Source organism: Nelusetta ayraudi, unplaced genomic scaffold, assembly GCF_046127955.1.
Source record: "Nelusetta ayraudi isolate G7.1 ecotype Tasmania unplaced genomic scaffold, CSIRO-AGI_Nayr_v1 ptg000005l, whole genome shotgun sequence".
Taxonomy (NCBI): domain Eukaryota; kingdom Metazoa; phylum Chordata; class Actinopteri; order Tetraodontiformes; family Monacanthidae; genus Nelusetta; species Nelusetta ayraudi.
Window position 1 is genome coordinate 4964019 of NW_027466055.1, and position 17303 is coordinate 4981321.

The following is a 17303-nucleotide window of genomic DNA, read 5'->3' on the forward strand; positions in this document are numbered from 1 at the left end:
CAGTACATCCCAGGCGAGCTCGCACTCCAGCTTGACAGTCAGTGTGGTTCGGACGCTCCGATCCTTTGGTTTTCCTTTGTTTTTTCGCTGTGCGCCAAGCAGCCCCAGACACTAAGCAGCCATGGACGCCATCAAGAAGAAGATGCAGATGCTCAAGCTCGACAAGGAAAATGCCATGGACAGAGCTGAGCAGGCCGAGGCGGACAAGAAGTCAGCCGAGGACAGGAGCAAGCAGGTGGGGGACATCGCTCCGCGACTTTAACGCACCGCGGTGGAAAAAACGCGCCTCGTTCGTAGCCGAACTGAGGTTGGAACGATGCGTTGTATAAATGCGCTTAATTCGACTCCACGGAATCTCTTTAATTTCATTGCATCAGTCTCTTGTTGTGCGATTTACGCACACTACCACGTTCACACTTTCCACACAAAAGTTCCCATTTACTCCGCAAAGTTAACATGTTCTGTCAATTGATTTTGGGTTGACGTGTATTTAGCAAAATACACGTTCTTTAAGACACATCATGATGATTTGTGTTCACAGTGGTCAGTGAGTCCTGGAAGTATTTTTGCCTTGACGTCGGTGTTTCTTGACAGTAATTCTCTAATCTCTCTGTACCTAAGCTTGAAGATGACCTGGTGGCACTTCAGAAGAAGCTGAAGTCAACTGAGGATGAGTTGGACAAGTACTCTGAGGCCCTGAAGGATGCCCAGGAGAAACTGGAGCTTGCTGAGAAGAAAGCCACTGATGTGAGTTTGGGCACCAAGGCCCAGTCGGGTAACTCTTGCCTCATAGTTTGACCTTGAGACGCCTTCCCTCAGGAAACTTAGAATACAAGCTGCAGCAAAGGCACTGACCAAGACTCCGAATCACTCCAGCGACTATTATGCAACAATAAACAAAAAAATGCCCGTATAGGTTGCATAGGATGAGAGAATGCATGGTTAAATATAGCCCATGCTCTGTATATGGTAAGGTTACAGCGCACAGGTCTACCGGTACATTCCATAGCCATTTGAACAAATCTTAGTGTCAGTGTAGGGTTTCAGTGGGGCCAGTTCCAAGCATATTTGGGCCTTTAAATCCTTGACAGATTTGGCTTCCTGTTTCAATTGGCCCTCTCTGTTCAAATCTTAATGAAATTAACCACTTTATTGACTGGGTTTCATATTACACCAATTACAGCTAATTGATTTTGTTTGCAACAGCGCCACCCGTCATACCAATGACAAATGACATTTTTTTCCAAAGAAATGTCACAACATAAATTGATTATCTAGATTGATTTATTTGATGAACTGAATGACGTCAAATTTAAAATAAATAGCCTCTTCTTTAAGCGAAGAGGCTAGCCATTTAATACAAACATTATAAACCAATACAGAAAATGCACTGAAGCAAAATATATTATTTATAAGCATTACATTAGATATTACTATAATAACATCAGCAACAATATTGATGTTGGTAATAATTATATCAATTTGTGCTTTGCGTGCAATAACAATTATAATAGAAAAAATAAATTCACATAAATCTGAATCACAAATTTAACAAATTCAAAATAAGGCGAAATCAGTGAGGCAAATTAAATTTTTTAATAAAAAAAAAATTGATAAGAAAGAAAGATGTGCTGCACCAAGTATCCTGATGATGCCTTCACGGTCATAGTTCACTGCTGTGACAACGTCCAATGTCCGTCGCGGTGATTTTGATAGGGTCAGCTCAACTTCACAGTAGGGGATACGCTTTAAACAGCGCGCGATTAGGACACACGAGGCGGTAATAAAATCCGCAATAAATCGAATTAGAATAATTTCAAATGCGAAGGATAATCAAAAAGCGGTGCATTATTGTTATTTTGTAATAATACATTAGAATCTGCAAGTGCAGCGCGTTACTTCCGGGGTTGGTGGCACGTTCCAATCCTCATCAGCGGTTGATTTAGGGCGGAGGGGGGGGGGGCAGGGATCAAACGCGCCGCATCTCCAAGTGTGCGTATCTACGAGGAGGAGGAACGCACAGACCTGGCAGAAAAGGGAGAGAAAAAATAATTGCTAGCTTAGCCCGAGCGATTGAAAACATGGCCGGTAGCTCATTGGAAGCCGTGAAGAAGAAAATCAAGTCGCTGCAGGAGCAGGCCGATGTGGCGGAGGACCGGGCATCGTTACTCCAGCGGGAACTCAACCAGGAGAGGAGCGCTAGGGAATCCGTAAGCCGACGCTAATTATTTAAGGCAATTAGTCCCCCCAGACTGTCGACGGCATTAGACGTAAATCTGGTCAAAAAGCGTGGCTGCTGCACCTAGACGGCTATTTGGTTGCACCACGCCTTGCAAGCCCAGGAAAAAAATAATAAAACAAAAAAAAAATTGATATGCGAGCGTTAAAGCGATGGGCGGATGAAAGGACATCACCCGATGACTCCACCATAAACAAACAGCCCGGTTAACCTGTGTGCTAACACTGCTTCTGCCACGACCGCTGCAGTCAAATCCCCGAGTGCATTCTGAGCAGGCCACCGGCTAGTAGGTGCACCACACGGAGATGGCAACTTTTAGATGCTGATCCCGCTGAAATGGCCACACAATGCCCGCGTTGTTCGCGAAGAATGCACCTCATTTGTTTGAGGGATGGAGCGGAGCAACATGGCCGAAACCGCGGCTTTTGACAGGAAACATTTGAGGAAGCGGGTCCAAATTAGCCAAGTGTGTGCCTGTGTGTGTGTTAAAGACAGATAAAAGACCACCCGCTGCTCAGACAGTGTGGAAAATAAGCTTATGGGACCCTCCAGCCAGCAGTCCCTCCACTGACCTCCCACCACCACCACCACCCTGAGCTCTCCCCCCCCAGGAAAGCTGCAGGGATGGGCGCCTGTGGCGGTCGTAGTAGCTCAACGAGCCTGTATTGACTTGCATTTCTTGTTCTTCCAGGCTGAGGGTGATGTCGCTTCCCTGAACAGACGCATCCAGCTGGTTGAGGAGGAGTTGGACCGTGCTCAGGAGCGTCTGGCCACAGCTCTGACCAAGCTGGAGGAGGCTGAGAAGGCTGCTGATGAGAGTGAGAGGTGGGAGTCTTGCACCTGTGCAACACAGACTACCGACACTGTCCAGTGCAAAGGAGCACACATGGTTTCTAAAGGGATCTATTGGTGTTGGAGTAAAAATGTTTTAGCTAGATGGGTGGATGGATAGATTAGTCATTTAAAAAAAAAAGAAGCTAAACTTGTGTTTCCATTCACTGATGATGAGCAGCTTCACTTGCAAGGAGGCAGCCATATTGGCAGCCGTACATCTACCGTAAACCTGAAGGTTATTCAGGGTTTGGTGCTTTTCCCCGTGACTTCACAGCAGCTTTCAAACAACTGAGACATCTGGAAATGGGGCTTCAATGTTAATATTGTCTGCAATATGTTCTCTCACAATGAAATTCTCCATAGTCTTGCACCCTGGGCCTTTATCTCATATTATCTGATCATGAGTTCTGTACTCTCTCCTAGTAATGAGGAGTATGGCAATCACATACATGTAAAAGCTTCACCTCTCCTCGTATTAGTTGATCCTGTAAGTGTTGGTTGGAATGCAAATACTAAGGGAGTGTAGAAAAGGTAACCGCAGTTTACTTTGCATATTATTTTAGTTGGTAGTGTCATGGCTGTTGTAACCAACGGTAGAAACACCTCGTTGTTGTTTCCCCTGCCTTTTTATGAAGAGCACTTGTAACATTGTGTGTTGCTGTGTTGCCAGTGACCAATCCACACTGTTTACTCTCTCACAGAGGCATGAAGGTTATTGAGAACAGGGCAATGAAGGATGAGGAGAAGATGGAACTGCAGGAGATCCAGCTGAAGGAGGCCAAACACATTGCAGAGGAGGCTGACCGCAAATACGAGGAGGCAAGTCTCTCAGCTCTCACGACACTCCACTCTCTTCACTCTCCATATTCTCGCCAACGCTGTCAGCTGCTAGCTGTTTGTAATACTTGTTGCACTTCCGACTCTCTGACTTTAGGTGGCCCGTAAGCTGGTGATCATTGAGAGCGACCTGGAACGTACAGAGGAGCGTGCTGAGCTGTCTGAGAGGTACAAACTCCACTGTGGAGCCAGGCCGCCCAATCACATCATGTTTCTTATAATATTATTCAAGACCACTTCTGTTGTAACTCCTGTCTCTGGCATCTTCCAACTTCCTCTTCTAAATCTGTAATTTAATAGCAAATGCTCTGAGCTTGAGGAGGAGCTGAAAACTGTGCAGAACAACCTGAAGTCTCTGGAGGCCCAGGCTGAGAAGGTAGGAACGCAGGAGTTGCAAGCTTTCAAATCTGCTCAGAATGTTAATTCTGTCTGGTTTGTTTGTCTGACTCTGTCTATTTTGTGCGACCGCAGTATTCACAGAAGGAAGACAAGTATGAGGAGGAGATCAAGGTTCTTACAGACAAGCTGAAGGAGGTGAGTGAATTAGTTTGGTTCTTTGAATCAGTCATGCTGAATACACAGTACAGGTTTCTACTAGAGAGCTTTCGCTCCTATAAAGTGCTTGCTGTGGTTAGTAATGCAGACCTCTCAGTATGAATTACTAATGACCGACTGTCTCCCACTCAGGCTGAGACTCGTGCTGAGTTCGCTGAGAGATCAGTCGCCAAGCTTGAGAAGACCATTGATGACCTTGAGGGTATGAATCTTTTCCAATTCATTTTCAGCCTCTCATGCAGAGTATGCAGCGAATGTAATTATTCTTTCACAGCTCGTCCACTTCTTGGTCGGACGCACCGCTTTTAGAATGTTTTTCGTCTTGGTGAAGCTGGCCACACGTTGGCTCGTGATTGAATATGAACCTATTTTAAAACCGCAGACGAGGACAATTTTAACTGACTTGAATGGCACAATCCTCCCAAAGCGCAAACACGACGGAACACCTGCCATTTGTAATAATGATTCCACAGACATTCAGACGATCAAATGTGACTTGAGCAGAAATAGAAATTTAGAGCGCCGTTGGCTGACTGTCCTGGCGTGCAAAGTGTTAAACCGCTAAGACAAACGCAGGGAAATATGAAGAGTCTGAGTTCCTGGCTGAGAGGACGGTGTAGATGCTGTAAAAGGGGCACACTGTACTCGCAGCTCACCACGTGGCTGCTTTGACACTTCACATTATGTTCTCTTTCACTGGCTATTGTGAGAAGTTCTCTGGAGCCAGCACAATGATAACAATACATCAAACTTTTTTCATTGTATTTATTTATTTAAGCGCCTCAGTATTGGGGTAAGTCCTACTTGATTGGGAGCATTAACTTATTGACGCTGTGCACTGCAGGAGCACTTGGGCCAACTGTCATTTGCGAGCAAGCCGAGGGTTTTGTAATGTCCCCCCCGCCCCCAATAGTTGATGGGGGAGGGGTGGGCAGGCTTACTGTAGTCTAGTGTGTCGCCAGCTTAAGATGAACACCAGTTATTTCTAATTCCTCCTCCTGATCCTCTTTTTGATCAACACTTGGCAAGTGTTGTATTCGTTGGCCAAGGATAGACATTTTTGCTCCTCATCAGTTTCAGGAGTAAAAACAAACAGGTGGTCGTCCACAGATACTGGAGACTTTTTCCTTTGGTAATTATTGATGACTTTTAAAAAAAAAAAAAAAAATCCGCTCTGGTAACTTTTGCGAGCACGATTCTGATCAGCCGCTTGGTGTCGAGCCAGTTGGTGGCCGCCTCACTCACATCCTTCCAGGGTCGCTGAACATGTGAGGCTGTTTCTCGGTGACTCCTCAGGAATCTGACACATCAGCAGCTGCTCTGTGCGCTCCTCCTATTTCTGTCTTGCTATTCCTTTATGTTCTTCCACTTTGTCTATTTGCGTGTTTTGTTTCCTTTTGCCATATGTTCTGACGCACTTATTTCTTTTCTCTGCCATCTGTCCTCCTCCCCACCCCCCCACCCCTCCATGGTTTTATTTAATGACAAATCTCCCCGAACATCCACCTCTTTGCAATAATTACCACACAAAAGATGAGCTGTATGCCCAGAAACTGAAGTACAAGGCCATCAGCGAGGAGCTGGACCACGCCCTCAACGACATGACTTCCATGTAATTCATGCTCATGTTTTATGTATTGCGTTTAACCTTAGCAACTCCCTCCTCCCAACTACTTTTACTGACAATAGCTCCCTCTAGTGGCATGCGAGTGCAGTGGTTTTTATCTGAGCGACTTAAATACAGATTTATCCCTCTTGAGATCTTTCCCTCTGCCTAACATTGATTTGTGTTGACCTATAACCAGCTTGAGTTTTGTCTTAGACTAGATGTCCCAAAGTCTTTGACTTTGGGAAAACTAACCCTGTTCATTCCACTTGATAGTTTCACCCAAAGTCTCCACATATTTTCCTGCCATTTATTTATCATCCCTTTTCTGGTTTTGCACGCCTTTTTTTCCTGAACTCCTGCCTTTCAGTTCTCGCTTCAACACTCTTTCTCTCCTTTTTCCCACCCCACAGCTAAATCTTTACGCCCTTCACCCCAGAAGCTGGTTGAGCGTCTTCACCTCTCTCCTGTGCAGCACAGCCCATATTTCTGTCTTCTATCTTCTGCACAACGGGTTGTCGCTGCTGCCATCCATCTTTTTTTTGTCCGTGTCTCATACAGACCCTTTGAACCACATTGTTATCACTGTAAAATAAACATTCTTCCATCAATGACAGCTCTTCACCATCTCTCCTGCCACGTTTCTTCATTTCCATTTGTCACGTCTTTGTTTTTTGTTTGTTTTTCTCTGTCTTCATGTGTTTTAATTTATTCTGCTGAGTAGCTTTTTGAATAAACTCTGAAGCTCCTCTCACATTCAATGTTGCCGTTTCTGTTTGAGAGGAATGGTAATAAAATAACGATGCCAGAACAGCGCTTAGTTCTATTGCGTTAACCGCAAGGTAGTGTATGTATAAAATACAATAATGTCCTAGTTGCGTTTTGACATGGACTGATTTTTCCAGCCGTCTTGCTCTAGTTTCATTTATACAAACAGTTGACTAGACCATAATGTCCAAAACAACTGAGCAGTCTAATGTACTGTCAGGTTAGTCATCAGTTACACCGTTATACTTCAAGGAGAAATGTAAATCTAATTAAATTGATTGAGGTTTGTGTGCTAATTATCTTTTAATAATTTGTATCACAAATTGATCATTTGAGTGAAGGACTCTTCCATCACACCGTGTTTGTATTTTAAGGAGAAAACCAAATAATCCCCACTGGCTTCAGCCCTTTAAATGCTACTGAAGGAGAACGAGTTTGCAGTACTTTGAAGAAAAAGGAAAACTAATACAGCTAATAAATTATGAATATACTTGTTTGTGCAAATCCATACACTTCGGCAAAGTAGCTGAAGTACTGTATTACTAACACTTTGTCCGTTTCACTAACCTGTCTTCTCTTTCCCTTTTCTCTTACCTGCTTTCTGACTGTCAAGACCATCTGTACAAGCAGCTTGACAAAAACCGTCTTCTCACCAATGAGCTGAGAGTAGCTTTAAACGAGGCCTAAACTGGAAACGCCTCCGTCATACTGTTAATCCACTGAAACTAAAAGACGGGAGGCATCATTTCCAATTTTTTTAAGAGGAAAAAGTCAACTGTGTCTGTGACACAATAACAACAAGTGCGGCTTGTAACACACGGAATACAAATATGCGATTCTTACAATATGCATGCTAAGGACGCAGTGTAATGTAGGAGGTGGGGCACCTCAGGTTATTAAACACCATCCTAACGGTTTGATGTATTTTCCTCAGTTATGGACAGAGCTGTAGCAGATCAGTCCAGCTGAAATCTGCATGTATGAAAACCAAAAAATAACAGTTCTGGCATTGGCATGCATTGAAAATCAATGTACACCTTGACTTCAGCTGTACTGATATGCAACCTTGCCAATTTTGCTTTCTTTGTTATTGTATTGGAGGCGGATCCTTTTACTGAGGGGGGGGAAAGAAAACTATTTCTACTTGTAGCATTTCAGTCAGGCCTCTCTGTATTGTTTCAGAAATTTTACATTTGCAGTCTGTGTGATTTTTGGCAAATGCTGGATAAGAGTTGGCTCGGTAAACTCCTCCGCATCTCATTATTAAACATAAAGTCCTGAAGAGAGGAGGAGGACAAGACTGACACGAAGATGTTTCTCTTGAGGGTCCCCAATTTAAAATTCAGTTGGTGCTCAAATTTAACATTTTTATTGAGGCTTTTTATTGACTTTTTGAGATGGTGCTTGTACTTGGAATCACTATTATGGAGCAGTGAGTTGTGAAAACTGCTTTGAGAAGAACACAAACCAGTGGTTCCTGCTCTAGACTCCATTGAAAAGTATAGCACAGCCCTGTCTATATCTTGAGTTGAGTATATACAGAATTGTCCTTGAGGATTTTATTGGGTATACACTAAATAATACATACTAACTTCTGCTAATAAGAAATGTAACACAGGGACATTTTTCGTGTGTGTTTGGTCTGTAACAATGTCCTGCATGGTCGTGAGGCTCTTATGCAGGGAGAGGACTCTCTTTATGTTATGTTCATGTTTGCACAGTTTTTGTTTCCCTCGATGTTTAACTGATGCAATGCTATATTAACAGATAAACTCACGTGCGCTAAAGAAGAAGGAGTGAAACTGCAGCGGAAGCTGGATCAGACTCTAACGGAGATATTTAGCATTTGAACCCAGCTGTATTCTTCCTCTCTCATTGCCTCATCTGCTCCAATTGTGGCTGGCTCCCTCAAGTGGCTGCTACTGTTAATGTTGGGCTTTGTGCTTACGTACTCTATGTGCCCTCAAACCTTCGTTACCAAGAGGAAACGAGCTCTCCGCAAATATCACAAAAGGCCTTGGTGAGCTACAGTTCCTGCTGACACACTGTACTAAATGTCAAATAAATCTCACTGTCCTTTTTTTTTTTTTTCAAGTTTACATGTTGGGGAACTTTGCACTTTTGTAGGGAAAGTAAACTGCACATGATCATAATGAACAAAGCCATGTTAAGTCTACGCATTGTATAAGGGATTTTTTTTTTTATGTGTACTTTTCTGGAACGCTTGTGTATCTGTTAAGTCTATCATAAACATTCATCCATTTTCAGTGGACACTTCCTGAAAGAAAGAACTCCTTAGCATCATTGCTTGAGTGTACTGTCCTGTAAAATATTGTTTAGAACACTATTCACTTTTCTGTGTATTTCCTTTTTTTTTTTTTTTTTTTTTTTTTTTTTTGCTTTTCTGTTTCCCCTTCCATTTTATCGTCAACATTTAAAGATTATAAATAAATGGTTGGACAATGTATTGTTTAGGCTCTGTTTTCGTTACTAATATGGTTTATTTTCTTTGACACAAAAAATAAAAGAATCAAATAAGAAATAATACATTTTCATCCCAATTGAAACGTATTATTCATAATCGTCACTTAAAACTTAAGATAGATATTTTATTCATCTCCAAGAGAAATTCACGTCCAGTGACTTGACAAGATGGAAACACAGGGACATGCGTGAGAAATAGCAACATAAAATTATACTTAACTACATGACTCTTCAGGTAGACACAAACTTGCGTGATTATGATAACTTGTCGTTAGTGTTATTACGCTTTGAAACTCCCCAGTCAAAACATCGGAGAAACAATTTTGGACGTTGAAAAACAACTGCAAGAACTCCTCTTCGCCGCGGGGGGCACTGTGTCCCCGTCCTGCCTCACTGTAGTCGGAAGTCCTGAGTGGAAAGTTCATAGATGGACAGCCGCGCTAGAGACCTCACGACTTGTCAGGGAAACATGGGAGAAAACCAAGAGTTTAACGTCTGTTTCCAGGACACCAAAGCTACATACGTGCTCAGCAATGTCGCCGAAGTAGTTGAACGGATTCTGACGTTCGTTCCAACCAAATCGCTCCTCCGTATTGCAAGGTAACGCGCATTGCATCTACGCTAGGCTAGAAAGTAGCTAGCATCCAATATGTAAAATTACAGTTTTACACATATTTAAACGCCCAGAGCATTTGCCACATTTACGCTTTCAATGTGGTGGAATTATTTTTACAAGCCCATTCATGCGGTGCTGTCATGTCCTCATTCACGTATTACAAAATCACAAACTTTCCCTCCAGGAAACTCGTGTCTACCTCGCTAGCTGACGGTAAGGTTGTTTTTGTTTACCCACAGTGTGTGTAGACTGTGGAGGAACTGTGCCCGCAGAGTTCTGAGGACTCAGCAGCACTTGGCATTTGTTTCTGCAAGTGGAGCGTCCGACACGGATGTTCATGTTTTGTGCAGCACCCTCGCTGAGGAGGTGGAGGTAAATCAACCACAGCCGTTCACCTACGTAAAGTTGAAAAAACAGGGTTCCCTCAGCCGTATGCTGACAGCAGCAGTGTGTGTTAATGCGAGTTCTATTTTTAATGAACGGATTTATGACATTACGTTTGGCAATGAATGCATTTGTCCAGCGTAGTTATTCAATTGGGTGTAGATTTGCCGTAACCTTACTACACTGTCATTGGTGTGAAAACGAAAGTGACATTTCCATAAACGCCTATAAAACGGAACTGAATTATCTTCAAATTAAAAGTTTTGGAAAGTTCAGTCAGTTGATTAAAACTAATGTTCCGTTTTGAAGGTTGTTTTTCTTTTTTCAGTGTCCACGGTAATAAACACCGCTGCAAATTTAAACATTTATTTTGTTTTATTTTTAGAAAGTGTTTCTCCTGCCCAAAACAGTTCTGGCCATGGTAGACTGTGAATCCCTCAGTGGAGCAACGTATAACTACAGACAGAGTATAGGTTGGTTACTTCTGCATTGTATAAGAAAACAAAAATACAGTATATACAGTAATAGTGTGTCAAGTGTAAAAACTGCCTATAAAGATAATACTGGGCATTGTCTATTTGAAAAAAATAATACTGAGAGGCTTTTCCTTCTTTTCCTGATCACCCTGAAGCAAAAAGGAGTCGCCACAGTCCAGTGGAAGATTTGCATCTGCTCTTCCCCAAAGGCTGTGACATCATGGGCATTTCTTCACAAGGAATAGTCTGTAAGTAATTCCTCTCTTCACTTTCTGTCTAAGTTTTGCATTCAGATCTCATATGGTATGCGTTTCTGTTGTATAGGGGCACCTGAGCTCAGAATAATCACCTGTTGTCGCCATGTCTATCCTCACATATAGTTGAGTTAAAAGATTTAACATATTCATTTTATGCTTTGTGTGCGTTAACGGCAGTGCACAGAACGTGTAGTCTTGTACTGTCGCATTGTGCAACTGCAGTCAGTGGAAGTTCAGTGAAGTGTATTTATTGCGCTGCATCGTGCAGAAATGTGAACACAATGATGATCCTGAGGAAACTCAAGGAGTCATAGATTTGTTATCAAAATGTTTACTGTCCGACTGATTGCTACTTTCTCACTTTATTTTTGTCAGACAGAAGGTTGATTTATCTGCCTCTCATGTTCTGACTACTAGAGCCTTGATCAGAAGTGCTGTATGAGCCCAAAAAAAAAAAAAAAAAAAAAAAAAAAAATCATTGATTTAGATGCAGTAAAAAAAAATGTCCCAAGCAATCAAACTGGTAATTTGTGATTAAAAAAAAAGAATGACTTAAAAAATATCCCTTGTCCTTTAAGAGTGTGTGGCCGCTACTGATGGGAAGCTTTTGTGTCTCACGTTCTTCATAACCAAACCACTTCCCGCATTATTACCATTTGGTTGTCTCTCCTACCTCCCCAAAACAATTTTCTCATCTTTTGCATTTGAGGTTCATAAGCACTCTCTGCCTGGTCGTGGCTATTGTCAGCGGGAGGCATAAAAATGAAAGGCAGCCAGGTGCCGTGCTTGTATCTGAGACGAATGGTTCACCTCTCAGCAGCGAGGGCTGGGTATTAATCTCGCCGCTTACTGCTGCTGCGGTGGAGAGGCGCCGCCGGTGGCGGGCACGGCGCTGCCCCCCCTCCCCCACCCCACCCCACCCCACCACCACCACCACCACCACCACCACCACTCACCCTGATAGATTGCAGTTGGTTCGGTGTTGCACTCCCCCCATTTCTCCACATAATCACAAGCCTGCGGAGACGCAGCTTTCTATCAGCCAAGTTCCCTTTCCACCACATGATGGCTTATTATGCACCGGACGTCCATCAGGTTCAACGGCAGCTCGGGCGGCTTGTGTCACGACTCACTCTGCGTCGTTATGGAAGGGGGTCACCCCATGGTCACCGTGCACAACTCATTCTAGACAACTGCCAAACATTTTGATTGGATTGGGTCGGGCCAGCACATAGCTGTTAATACGTATAGGTAGGATTACAGCTAATTCTTTATAGATGTCCCTTACCATGTTTCATGGTATAAAACCAAATCACTTATAATAGAGAATAGTATATGTAAGTGTTAATGAATGAACCAGCATGTTTTCACTGCACATGCTTGTTGGAAAACTGGTGTTTCTTCTTTAGGAAGCTGACTTTCAGTTCTGTTAATGGGTGATACGATCGTGCCTTTTGTCGAAACTTTTTTCATAAGTGATCGTCTCTGTCCCGGCTGCAATAATTTAAGTACAAATGACCTTTATCATGGATTCTGCACGACCTTTTCAAAGGTTTAAGCACTGAAATAAATTCAAAATTGATGGAGTTTGACTCGAAAACCTTCTGACTCCAAGTGAACGTGCTGCTAAGTCCGACTGTGAAAAGGCATTTGAGACACAACACACATCCTGATGTCTTTTTCAGCATTGGAAGAACTTAATCATTAAACTTTTTGAATTTGTTTGTTCCTCCTTACAGTGACACCCAGTGGCTCTTCCCCCAACCCTCCTCGGGAGCACCAGGAGGGGGATGCTGGCTTTGCCATAATGTTCCCCAGCATGGAGGGCGTCCAAATCAAACCCTTTCACTTTTGCAAGAAATCCATCTCGCCGACAGCCCTCAAGGAAGCAGGTTTGCTTGATCTCACAGCTGTCTAATCACCTAGAAAGAACAAAAAAAAACAAAAAACAACGCAGAATTTAAGAAATGTTTCAGGACTTGTTTTCCCATTTGCACTCTAATTACTATGTTGGGCTTTCCTTGCAGGGCTGGTGGACAACCCACAGCTCCGTGTGGTGCTGATATTTGTCTATGAGGCTTATCAATCTGGAGGAGGACGTTTTCTTCGACGGATATTGGATCCACTCGCAAAAAGCAAAGCTCTCATTGCTGGAGGGATTGTTGAAAGTGTTTTCTCTCCGCCCAGACCCTGGTGAATTCACATTGTTTATCCAAGCTTTCGTCTCACCATTTTCAGCTAAAAACATGTTCTTCTTCTCTCTTTATATATGAGTGTGCGTGCATATATGTGTATATATATATATATGTATGTATATGTATATATATATATATATATATATATATATATATATATATATATATATATATATATATATGTGTATATGTGTGTGTGTGTATATATATATATGTTTACAACTTTCTACACATCAAGACATCAAATATAGGAGCAAGATATATGTAATTATGCTGAAAAGATTTTTTTGAAGAATTTAGATATAAAACATGTTTCAGTTATTTTATGCGTTTCTTGTTTCCTACATAATTCCATGCGTGTTCAGATGTAGTTTTGATGCCCTCAGTGAGAAACTGCAGTGTCAATAGTCCTGAGAATGAAAGAAAATACATTCATTTCATAGGGTTTGTCCAAACTTTGGACTGGTAGTGTGTGTGCATTTATATATTGTACTGGTCCAATTTTACGACTTTTCACTTCTCCTCTGTTTCTCCTTTCATTTGTGACTCTCCAGCTGTAGCGAGGGTGCATACGGGGTGGTGGGCCTGGCGCTAAGTGGCCCGAAGGTGCAAGGGGCGTCTGTGCTCTTGGACCAAGGCATCAACAACCCAAAGGAGGCCGAGGCCACGATCCGACGGTTAAAAGCGGCCAAAATCCCTGAGCGGAACACCCTGGGCTTCATGTTTGCCTGTGTGGGAAGGGGACAGAACTACTACAACCAGGCCAACGTGGAGGCCGACGCCTTCCACAAGGTGTTCCCCAACACGCCGCTCTTTGGCCTGTTTGGCAACGGTGAGCTCGGCTGCGACCGAATCGTCAAAGATGATTACACGCTGTGCGACACTGAGATGGACAGTCTGCAGCACGAGTACACCACAGTCATGACCCTGGTCCACCTCGGCTGACCCACGGCTACAGAGGATGCAAAAGAAAAGCATAGAAACCCTTGTTTTCCTCTTTTGGGAAAGAAGAAAAAAAGATTCTTTACAGCTCTCACTCCATGTTCGACCCATCATGTTGCTGCCTCATGTTTTGCTCCGAAGGCAGTGACATGATCCCTTTTTCCATCAGAGCAGTGGCATCCCAGAGGAATCGGGCCCCTGTGTGCTAACACAGCCTCATATAAAATTTGAGATGACTTGATTGTCTCTTTACATTTAACCTTACGGGGCTCTCTTGTAAAATATGTCTGTGTTTTCCCGTTCCCTTCCGCACGTTCAGGGGAGACTCGCGCTCTGACATCAAGCTCCCGATCTGTTTAGAAATAAGAACATTCGGTGCAAGCACTATTTTTTTGTTAATCCTCTAGAAAAGAGGATGGCTGTGTCCCCTCCTCCTGACGACCGAAGGTAACTTGATTGGAACGCCCTTGCTTGTCATAGAACGCTTTTGTCTTTCCTACTGAGAAGGTGATCAGCCCCTACAGTAAGTACTCTTTTGATGAAGACGTTTATATATCATAGTGCAGTTTGTAATGATCTTACAGTGCCTCTGCTTTTGTACAAAATGGTTCTCCATCAAGCACCCACTTCCAGTTGTTCCTCCAGTGGTTCCTCTTCATGTCTGGTTTATTTACCCACTTCTCAGAACAGGGCTGCCACATTGGCTTAGATGGCGACAATGTGTCGCATAATCAATTTAACCTCTGCTAAAACTGCACATTTTTTTGCATTCATCATATTCATAAGTTGATGAAAATTGATCAATTAAATGCCAGGCGTGAGGGTTTCTTGAAATAACAATTGTATAGTTCTATATGCCATAATTCCATTTTGCTGTAATTGATTTATTATTTTTGTAATTAACGAGTATTTTGATTACATAGAAGGTGCACTTTATAGTGTATACATGTTTGCCGGTGGAGTACAGTATGGAACATAAATATTTGGACGGTGACACGTTTGTGTAATTCTGACTACATGTAACTCAATGGTTTTAAATCACGCTGTTAAGATTTGATTGAAGTTGAGACTTTGGCTTAAAGGGTCTGTTATGCTAAATTAACGTAACTACTCTGAACACAAATTGTCACCAACCTTTCAGTGAACCCCCCCCCAAAAAAAAAAAATTATAAAAGACCATCCTACTTCTTTTATAGTAGGCATCAGTTGTTGCAGGATACTGTAAACAGAGGGCTAAATATGTTGTTTTCTAAAGATCATAGTTGATGATGAGAGGCTGCTTCTCTGATCAAATATCTGAAAATCTGCATTATAGCGGACCTTGAAATTTGAATTAAATTTAACCGCATTCATACATAAATAACGATATATTCTTAAATTTCACACTTCAAATAAATGCTCAACTGCTCTCTTTAAATCTTCTCCAGTTGTGTGGTGCTGCAACAATGTCCCAACTTATGTACCGGACTGTCCTTGAAAGCCTTTCTGTAAATATCACAACAATGATTGTTCCCAAACCATATGGGTGTAAATCAGTTTCCTCCAAAACAGGAACAGAAACCCTCCTCTGTAATATAATGCACATGTACGCTCTTGCCACTAACGATTATGCAGAGGAAATGAGAATATAACATGCACTTTTCTACATGTGCCAAATCGTGTCTGCTCTTTCAAAATAAACTGCAAAAAAAAAAAAATAATAAATTCGTTCCACATTCATTCCGTCGCTCTTTTCCTACAGTCCAGACCCAGCTCCAGACCCAGCTGCAGACCCTGCGCCCTCCCTCGGTTGTAACCGCAGCCCCGCTCCGCTTAATTCACAAGCGGCGCTTCCCCTCTTCACTGGTGCACACCCTGAAATATGAGCTCCAGCCTATAACATCTCCAGCAGCCCACGTCCAGGCGTGTTCAAATAGGCGAGGAGACGCCGGAGATTGATTGATGCGCGCCGTAACCATCGACTGGCTAACCCCGCTGAATGACAAACGGTTAAGCCAATTGCTTTAAAGGCAATTTATATTCCCATAGTATCTTTATTTTGGGAAACCGTGGTGGAAAAAAAAAAAAAAAATCGGCCAGTGACACAGAGAGGGACAACCTAGCAGCCACGAAGCCGATCAAATCTGGATGATTTGCTCTCAAATTGGCCTTAAATAAGAAGTGAGGGACGACGGAGGGTGAGGGGGTAAAAAAAAAAAAAAAAAAAAAAAAATCTCTTCGACTCTCGATCTTGCGCGCACACACGCGGCCAACACTTGTATGTCGTGACCGAAGCGATGCGAATGTCACTCGGTTCGCTTGCCGTACGCTGTCAGTCTGCCGGCCAGGAAAACACCGATGTTTTAATGGCGTTCGCATGAATATTTGCTGTGGATTTACGGTCGAGGCGGAAGGCAGAGTGTGTCGCTGGGGGCAGCTCGCATCAGCACCTCGGACAGCTCCTCACGCAGGGTTCCCCGCTGCGCTCGCCGGGGGAAACCCTCGGAACCCGGATCCGGATCTGGAGCAGCGACGCTGAGGAGATCGCGCTCGAAAGGGTTGTCTTTTTTTTTTTTTTTTTTTTTTCTCTTCTCCCCGCCCCCCCCCCCCCCCACCAGAATGACTCTTGAGAAGCTTTTTATGATCTCTGCGGGCGACGATGCTTCAGTTACGGTTTTGCTTTTGCCCTGAAATCCGAGCGACGAAAACGGCAGCGGCAGCGGCAGCAGCAGCAGCGGTGTTGGTGGTGCTCGCACAACGCCAAAGTGCTAAGGATAGCTCCAGCCTACACACACTGCGAGCCTGCTGCTGCTCCACTCACTCACATCTCCACCAAGGGAGACATTACAATCAGCAACGGGGCAGCGGGAGACGCGAATCACCGTCAGAAAATGTGAATCTCACACGGGTAAGGTCCTTTTTTTTGAAAACTCTTAGATATTATATTTTTTTAAATTTACACTCAGCTACGCAAACATATATAATTATCAGGTGCAGCTCTTTTAAAGCTCCCGATGGCAGGAGGTGAGGGATCAGACATGTACTCTGTATCCTTTGCACAGAGTTGAATGCTTGGGGCAGAGATGGAAGCAGAGAAATGCAGCAAGGATCAACGAACTGGAGTTGCTGTT

General features: G+C 43.2%; 3 protein-coding genes across 8 annotated transcripts in view; all 3 read left to right on the plus strand.

Annotated features, from left to right (window-relative positions):
- Positions 1-9304, plus strand: LOC142904526 (tropomyosin alpha-1 chain-like). Of its 5 annotated transcripts, XM_076050681.1 has the most exons (10): positions 3-235; positions 622-747; positions 2931-3064; positions 3775-3892; positions 4008-4078; positions 4211-4286; positions 4382-4444; positions 4598-4667; positions 5999-6077; positions 6485-6687. In XM_076050681.1, the coding sequence occupies exons 1-10, from the start codon at positions 122-124 to the stop codon at positions 6486-6488; spliced, it is 855 nt and encodes a 284-aa protein (XP_075906796.1). In that variant the 5' UTR covers positions 3-121; the 3' UTR covers positions 6489-6687. The 5 variants fall into 5 exon arrangements, with proteins under 5 accessions (XP_075906813.1, XP_075906805.1, XP_075906796.1 ...); XM_076050698.1 differs by lacking the exons at positions 5999-6077; positions 6485-6687 and adding an exon at positions 8607-9304 and having other exon boundaries at positions 1-235; XM_076050690.1 differs by lacking the exon at positions 6485-6687 and having other exon boundaries at positions 2-235; positions 5999-6081.
- Positions 9305-9710: 406 nt separating this feature from the next.
- Positions 9711-15185, plus strand: fbxo22 (F-box protein 22). The gene is made up of 7 exons (XM_076050924.1): positions 9711-9923; positions 10179-10311; positions 10709-10796; positions 10955-11047; positions 12796-12948; positions 13084-13249; positions 13806-15185. The coding sequence occupies exons 1-7, from the start codon at positions 9751-9753 to the stop codon at positions 14194-14196; spliced, it is 1197 nt and encodes a 398-aa protein (XP_075907039.1). The 5' UTR covers positions 9711-9750; the 3' UTR covers positions 14197-15185.
- Positions 15186-15861: 676 nt separating this feature from the next.
- The window catches only part of LOC142904656 (transmembrane protein 266-like), a 34036-nt gene continuing 32594 nt past the window's right edge, over positions 15862-17303 (plus strand). For both annotated transcript variants that reach the window (XM_076050900.1, XM_076050894.1), the window contains exon 1: positions 15862-17080. The gene's annotated coding sequence lies outside the window, so the exon portion shown is untranslated. The remainder of the gene's footprint in view (positions 17081-17303) is intronic.

What these genes read in the sequence shown, in the direction of transcription:
- LOC142904526 (XM_076050698.1), top strand. Translation starts at nt 122, where the DNA reads ATGGACGCCATCAAGAAGAAGATGCAGATGCTCAAGCTCGACAAGGAA. An exon ending in CCGAGGACAGGAGCAAGCAG is followed by an intron (nt 236 to 621) that starts GTGGGGGACATC and finishes TCTGTACCTAAG; the next exon opens with CTTGAAGATGACCTGGTGGC. An exon ending in TGGAGGCCCAGGCTGAGAAG is followed by an intron (nt 4,287 to 4,381) that starts GTAGGAACGCAG and finishes GTGCGACCGCAG; the next exon opens with TATTCACAGAAGGAAGACAA.
- fbxo22 (XM_076050924.1), top strand. Translation starts at nt 9,751, where the DNA reads ATGGACAGCCGCGCTAGAGACCTCACGACTTGTCAGGGAAACATGGGA. An exon ending in GACAGCCCTCAAGGAAGCAG is followed by an intron (nt 12,949 to 13,083) that starts GTTTGCTTGATC and finishes CTTTCCTTGCAG; the next exon opens with GGCTGGTGGACAACCCACAG. An exon ending in TTCTCTCCGCCCAGACCCTG is followed by an intron (nt 13,250 to 13,805) that starts GTGAATTCACAT and finishes GTGACTCTCCAG; the next exon opens with CTGTAGCGAGGGTGCATACG.